Source organism: Garra rufa, chromosome 18 (genome assembly GCF_049309525.1).
Source record: "Garra rufa chromosome 18, GarRuf1.0, whole genome shotgun sequence".
NCBI lineage: Eukaryota > Metazoa > Chordata > Actinopteri > Cypriniformes > Cyprinidae > Garra > Garra rufa.
In genome coordinates, this window is record NC_133378.1 from 40704200 (window position 1) to 40712633 (window position 8434).

At 25.9% G+C, this 8434-nt stretch overlaps 1 protein-coding gene across 1 annotated transcript in view; it reads right to left on the bottom strand.

The window, feature by feature from the left end:
- syde2 (synapse defective 1, Rho GTPase, homolog 2 (C. elegans)) overlaps positions 1-8198 on the bottom strand; it is a 40375-nt gene extending 32177 nt beyond the window's left edge. The window contains exons 1-3 of the mRNA XM_073822780.1: positions 8171-8198; positions 5678-5911; positions 4231-4509 (exon numbers count right to left, since the gene is read on the bottom strand). Coding sequence (XP_073678881.1) covers positions 4231-4509; positions 5678-5911; positions 8171-8198 — 541 coding nt within the window. The remainder of the gene's footprint in view (positions 1-4230; positions 4510-5677; positions 5912-8170) is intronic.
- Between the last annotated feature and the right edge of the window lie 236 nt (positions 8199-8434).

Consider the following 8434-nt stretch of genomic DNA (forward strand, 5'->3'; position numbering starts at 1 on the left):
CATTCACACATCACACATGTGCGCACACACGCAAGGTCAGGGTGGACTGCTGCCTTTCGCAACGCCACACTCGGATCCGGTTACCTGCCACCCACGGGATTGTGGGTAATATTACCTTCTCTATGTCAACGCTAATGTAGAAGCCGAGCGAGCGCGAGGTTTGTCTCGCTCATGTTTCGGAGGGGTGTTGGGACTGGAGCTAAAGTCAACAGCACATGAGGAAAGTTCCGGAATGGAACACAACACAGCATTCAGAACAGAGCCTAAAACACACACACGCTTCTCACACAAACGTGTCAGAAGATCAACCAACGCACTGTAGAAAAGTCACAAAAATGACCTTTAAAGCTTTGCACACAGCTTCCAAAAGGGTGTTTTTGCAGGGATGCCATAGAAGAACCATTTTTAGGTTCCATAAAGAACCTTTCAGTGAACAGTTCTTAAAAGAACCATTTTGAAGAACATTTAAAAAATCTTTAAGAACCTTTTTTAGCAATAAAGAACCTTTTTTGCATTTTGAAAGCTTCCATGAATGTTCAAGGTTCTTCATAGAACCTTTGCTGAAGAGTGTAACCCAAAAAAGTGGACATTTTGTACTAGAACAGATCCATATTATTAAAAACAGCACACTTGCATAATATCTGTGCTACTTCCACAGTATGCATTGAAACCTAAAATACTACATTTGCCAAAATGTTCATTATACAATGATCTTGATTTTATATACTACTTGAACAGTGTTATTTATATACTATACTTACTGTACTTTTTATTAATATAGAAGTCAATGTTTGAAATGGATCAAAACATTTCATCAAAGCTGTATTAAAACCAAAACATTGCCCAATCTTGTCTTAGTACAACTTTGATTAACTTTTTTTGATCCACTTTAAATGTTGACTACTGTAGTTAGAATTAGCTTTCATTTTAATATATATATTTTTTTATTTTATTTACTTTTTTTTGTAATTTTGTTAGCCTTTATTTATTTTTATTTCAGCACTTTGGTTTTAGTTAAGTTTTAGTTTTTATTTTATTGAAAAATAGTTTAAACATTTTAATATAGTTTTTATAGACATTTTAATAAGCTTTTACTTATATACCTAGTTTTTTTTTATTGTAGTAATTTGTTTTAATTTTTATGTGTTTATTTATTGTTTATTTAGGTTTGATTTACTTCCATTTACAGTTTGTATTTTTTTCTGCCAGTTCCGTTTCAAAATATTCTTATTTTCCTTAAGTTTAAGATTTTCTTCTAATATTTAGATTTTATTTTAGTTTTTATTTATTGTCTAAATTTTTGCCTTTATTTTATACTTGGATTTTTATTTTACTTTGCTTTTTAAATAATTATGTACTTTTGCTATTTTATTAGCTTTTGAAAAATAGCTATTTTAGTTTACTTTTATTTCAGTATTTTAGTTTTTAGTTTTAGTTATTTTTAGCCATAATTAATAAATAATTTATTGTTTTGAAATTAAAATATACTAAAAACCAAAAAAACAACAACAACAACAACAACAAAAAACAAACAGTCATTTAGTAATTTCTAAATAGAATTAATGTATAGATTTAATTTATTCTTATGTCAGTTTTATTTTTATTTTAGGTAGCCATTTTAAAACTAGTACAAGGCAACATTTCTAATTTTCATTTACATCTACATCCTTTGCATCTAATATTTATATTTTATTTCAGCTTTATTTCAAAATCGACAGAAATGTTTTTTGTTCATTTTAATGCTTTAGATAAATTAGATAACTTTATAGTTAAACAGTTAATTTAATCAAAATTAGAACATAATCTAACATTCGTTTTTTATTTTATTTCAGCTTCTTTTTAATTAACAAAAACCTTTCAGTAATGAGAGTTCATTTTTACAAAATAGCATAATTTCTTCATTCACGATGAGACCAGAAATATGTATTAAGAAAGTCAATTGGTTGGGTTTTTTACATTCAAAAAGCTCAAATATATCACAAGCCAAAACTTATTCAATGTCGCTTTATGCTACAAGGCAGAGATTCGCCCTCATAGATCCAACCAGTGTTAATTACAGGTTTAACATGATCAGCTAAACTAATGTGACCACATCACACAACCTCTTGTCAAACAAACAAAGCCGACGCAAACAACCGCTAACAGACATTAACTGGAAGACATGTTTGTAACTAGTGTTTCAGCCTCAAGAGAAGCGTTATGCTGACAGGAGTCTTTAATAGGCACAACTGCATCAGTGAATAATGTCACACATTTATACGACGCTAAATATAGAGCTGCGACAGTCCAGAGATACAAGCCAGAAAACCCATGCAACCATCCTTCAGCCTAGAGCTGCATGGTTAAAGCAAATAAAACCCAAACTACATTGTGACTTTGTGTGATTATTAAACCACAAAGGCTGCGATTTCAAAGTGAAACAGTGTTTTCAGCGACTCAAACTCATGTTTGAATGGTTTATAATATGCATTTGGAAATGCAACATGCACCAAACTTGTAAAAAAAAAAAAAAAAGCATTCAAAAGCTTGTTTTAAGTTTTAAGGGGTCCTGTGGTTTTCTATTAAAATAAACGTGGTTTAACGGTTGAAAATGAGGAAATTAAAACCTTTAAGGCTGTAATATAAGCCTGCAATTTTACTGTAGCTCTGCAAAAAATAAAATAATAATAATTATTTTTATGATTATATTTTTCTTTAAATTGTAATTTAATTGGTTTGTAATAATAATAATAATAATAATAAATATTATTTATGTATTTATTTATTTTAATTTAGAATTACATATTTTGGGCTTAAACTGCAAACATACAAAAAAATAGCAAATGTTTGTTTGTTTTCTTGTTTTTCTATTTTTTATTTTTCAGTACATTTTTATAAGAAAATACTCTTTCCGTTTTTCTCCTTCAAAATTTAACATTTAATAAATGGTCATGTTTAAAATGATTATTATTAATTTTCTTCAAATCATTTTACAGTGAAATATTACAACATATCTCATTTTGTTTAATATTTTATTTATTAATATCATAAAATAATAACAATAATTTCACATAATAAACATTCATTTTTAAATAATAATTATTATATTAATAATTATTATATTTTCCTAAAATCATTTTACAGTGAAACATTACAATCAATATATCTAATTTTGTTTAATATTGTATTCATTAATATCATAAAATAATAATAATAATAATCAATACATTAGTAAAATAATGATTTATTATAATAAATAAATTATAATAAATAAATAAAAAAATATTATCATTATTATTGTTGTTGTCTTTTTTTATATATAAATTACATGTTTTTGTTTTTAAGCTGTAAGCTCCAAAATTTCACATTTAATAAATGGTCATGTTTAAAATAATAATAATAATTATTATTATTATAATATTTTCTTTAAATCATTTAACAGTTAAATATTACTAACAACATATCTAATTGTTTAATATTTTATTAATACCATTAAAAATAAATAATAATAATAATAATAATATTAAATGTGTAAAAAAAGATCATAATAAATATATTATAGTAAATAAAACAATAATTATCATTATTGTTATTATTATTATTATTTTTATTAATATAATAAAATAATACTTTTTTAAATAAATTATTATAATAAATAAATTATAATAATTAAAATAATAAATTATCATTAATATTGTTATTATTATTATTATATTTCATTCATATATATATATATATATATATAAAATCACATATTTTTGGGTCAAACTGTGCAGCCTTACAAAAAAGACAATGTAACAATTATTTTTTGAGTATGTTTAACAATACAATTTAAATTAAAATTGTGTTACTTGCCATTTTTAAGCAATTATTTGCAGAATGTAATAAAATGTAATATTTGTTTCAAAGTAATTTTTTAGCAACTCTTTTTTTTTACAGTTATTGTAAATCATATTTTGTAATCGCTACTGTTGTTTTTAATCAGAAAAAAGCTCAATTTGATTCATGCAGTCACACAAATGCAAATTGTGGCCACCAGAAAGTGTGCAAACAATCCAAGTGTTCATTCATCCAACGTTTTATAATGCAAAACCTCACAAACTTTACACAGATATGGATAATTATTTTCCAGACAGGTTTTGTTATCCCGATATACTGAACTGTATCTCACTCCGCTAAAGATGTGCTGCTGATCTGAGGACAGGAGCTCATTAATACCACATGACCGTCTGAAAAACACACCGGATGTACCTGTCGCTCTGCTGTCCTCCTGCGTCCTGCATGTGAGCGTCTGTCTTTCATCTCCGTCTGCTCCTGCGCTCGCCCGTCCCGTCTGGACTCTGATGACAGGGATGCAGTGCGGCAGATCGGTCTCTTCATCCTCCGGGATGGGGTTGTACCAGATCTCCCCTTCATCGTCTGCGTCGTTTTCCTCAGCCGGGTCAGTCCGGCGGGGCGGATGTGGCGAGATTCGGCTGGGTTTGACGTTAGAACCGGACAGCGGGAGACGGCGAGGACGCGCCGGTGCTTCTGTATAATAAAAGAAATTAAACTGACATATGAATAAATTAAATCTTTAAATTAGATCCATTCAGAAATAAATTAATAAATTACTATCAACTTTTATTTTTTAGAAAAATTTTATTATGTGCATGCAATTTATTCTTTTTTTTTTTATTCCAAAACAATTAATATTAGTTTAATCTGAATAAAATTAAAACTTTTTAGAAATTAGAATAATAATAATAATAAAAATGACAAAAGAATGACGAAATAAAAATAATAAAAAAAATAAAATAATGAAAAAAAAAATGAAACTAAAAATATAAAAATAAAAGCTAATTTTCAAAAATACATTTTAAATAAAATTGGAAGTACTAAATTTAGTAAGATATTTTTACTACCTTGAAAATCAGAACAAAATTACAAAAAAATCTAAATAAATAATTACAAATAAATGAAATTAGAAATATACTGCATTAGAAACAAATGTCAATAAATGTGATTTGAATCACTAAAATTAGTAACTGAATAAAATTAAAAACTTAATTTAGTCATTAAAATAATAATAATAATAATAATGCCATATGAATCACAAAAAAACATAAAAGTAAAAATAGCTTAAATGAAAACTGAAAAAAAAAAAATTTATATATATATTTTTTTTTTATATATAAATTTCAAATACATTTTGAACTAAAACTGATTTATAGAATATAATATATATTTATATAAATATAAATTACTATCATTTTTTATTTTTTAGTAATTGTATTATGTGCTTGTAATTTATTAATTTTTTATTAAAATAATTTTAAATTATTTCATTTTTTAGCTTTCATTTTAGTTTTAGTTCAGTTTTAGTAATTTTGTTATGTGCTTTTGTATGGTATTCTCGTATCATTGTCATCATGAACTAAAACTATTAACAACATTTGTGTTAATTAAAATAAAGCTGAAATAAAATCAAATATAAAAGCTGAAGTCAAAGTACTAAAATAACTAACTAAAGGTACACAAAAATATTTTAAAATAAACTGAAAATATAAAATAAAAGCGTAAACATTTAATTTGAGACAAAAGACAAAAACTGGACGGATGAATTGTTCATGCAGATATGAAGTGTTGATAATTAGAACATTAAAAACTGGAAAACATTTACTATGAGAACAAGACATTATGAGTGTAAACTGCACACCTTTGTCTGTTAGACATGAGTTAGTGGCTGATGAAGGGTGTGTTTGTGGGTGCGTGTGCTCCTCCTCCGCTGCAGGGGGCGCTGTGATGTCCTCAGGCTGCAGGATGGGCCGAGAATAGCTCTGCTGGAGCCACTGGCGTTTTTTGGAGACAGTGATGTGGTTGAACGGGGCCTGACGTGCGCTGGAGTCTCGCTGATATACGGCAGACAGGCCGGAGATGAACTCCATCGCTGCTACAAACACAAACAAATAAACGGCGTCACAAACAAACACTTGTGCAATTCAGCTCATCTGCTGTCATTAGCACAAAATATGCAAGAACATCCAGTTAGATCAAACACAAGTCAACACATCAAACCCAAAACCAGGCATTTATTGATTTTTTGTAAAACATGTTTGGTTTCGTAAACATTGAAAAACTTTTCACAGAGTTTAGTTTCCAGGAGCAAATGAAACACCAAACCCTCATTAAACAGGACTGACAGCATCTTCATCATGAAACCACTGGACATTTACAGTCTAATATTCACAAGCACTGTAAAAAAAACTTAAACTTAAAATTTTAAGTTTACTCAACTCAAATATCCACGTTTTCATGTAGTACAACTTAACATTTCATGTTGTCTAAACTTAAATTTTTAAGGCAGCACAAACACTTCTTTAAGTTGAAACAACCTTTTTTTTACTGTGCAGGGTTGTTATCGTTAACTAAAATTAAACTATTAAAATAATTTTTGCTAATTGGAATTAAGTTAAAAAAAATATATAATATATAATTGAAATAATATAATATAACATAGATTGAAAAATATAGCTTTTTTCAACTGAAATAAAAAATTAATTTAATTTAATTTAATTAGAAGAAACAATTAATAATTTCACATAATAAAATTACTAAACAACTGAGAAATGAAAATATACAAATTCTAAATAAATAAATAAATAAATGAAAATTAGAAATATACTGTGCCTTGGCAATGAATCCAAATAAATATAATTTGAGGCACTAAAATTACTCAATGAGTAAAATTAAAAATTAATTAGGAATAACAATAATAATAATAATAAATGACAAAAGAATAACAAAAAAATATAAAATTAAATTTTAAGTTCTAAATTTGCAAACGTGTTATAATATATATATATATATATATATATATATATATATATATATATATATATATATATAAATAAAATACAAAATAATATTAAAACATTAAAAATGACTCGAATGAAAACAGAAAATATAAAAATAAAAGCTAATTTTTACAAATAAATTTCAAATACAATTTGAACTACTAAATTTAATTTAAAAAAAAATTATTTAGAAAAACACAAAATTACCTAAATAAATAAATAAAAACATAGAAATTCAAAATAAATAATAATAAATAAATAAATTAGAAATATATTGCCTTGGCAACAAATGCAAATAAATGGGATTTGAAGCACTAAAATTACTAACTGAATAAAATTAAAAAGTAATAAATTAAAATAATAATAATAATAATAATAATAAACAATAATAATAATCACAAAAGAACACAAAAAAACTAAATTACTAAAAATAACTAATGAAAATTACAAAAAAACTTTTTAAAAATAAATTAAATATATTTTTATTAAATAAACTATTTAAATATTTATTAACTAAATATATTAACTATTTAAATATTAACTATTTAAACTTATTAAATAAACTATTAAACTACTTGTAAACTATTTAGAAATTCAAAAAAAAAATAATAATAATAAAAATGACAAAAGAATAACAAAAAATACTAAAAATAACTCAAACAAAAACTGAAAAAATAAATATAAAAGCTAATTTTTAAAATTAAATTTCTAATAAAATTTTAACTACTAAATTTTACTAAGTGATTTTTTTACTATTTAGAAAAGCAGAACAAAATTACAAATTACAAAAAAAAATAATAATAATACAATAATAATACAAATTCAAATAAAATAATAATTAATAAAAATAATTAAGAAATGAAAATCAGAAATATACTGCCTTGGCAATGAATGCAAATAAATGTGATTTGAAGCATTTAAAATTACTAGCAAATAAAAGTATTTCTAATACTATTCAGAAATAAAAATAATAATAACAACAATTTTAGAAATAACAATAATATGATAATAATGACAAAATAATAACAAAAACATTAAAAATGACTAAATAAAAAAATGAAAATATAAAAATAAAAGATACATTTTAAAATACATTTCAAATCAAATTTAATTATTAACACTGATTTTTTTTTAACTATTTAGAAAAGCATGACAAAATTACAAAATAAACCCCTGAAAATATAAAAATAAAAGGTAATTTGAAAATATTGAAAAATATAGTATACAAAAAAATGTAAAATATTGTCTTACGACTAATGGAAATAAGCTTAAGCTAAAGTACTGAAATTACTAACTAAATTAAAATTAAATACAATAAAAAAATAATAAATCTCCTCCGGGGATCGCCACCTTACCGTGGTGGAGGAGTTTGAGTGTCTGCATGATCCTAGGAGCTATGTTGTCAGGGGCTATAATGCCCCTGGTAGGGTCTCCCAAGGCAAACAGGTCCTAGGTGACAGGCCAGACAAAGTGCGGTCCAAAAAACCCCATATGGCTGAAAATCATCATAGGTCCGTGACGTCGCCCGGTATGGCGCAGCCGGGGCCCCACCCTGGAGCCAGGTCTGGGGTTGGGGCTCGTATGCGAGCGCCTGGTGGCCGGGCCTTACCCCACGGGGC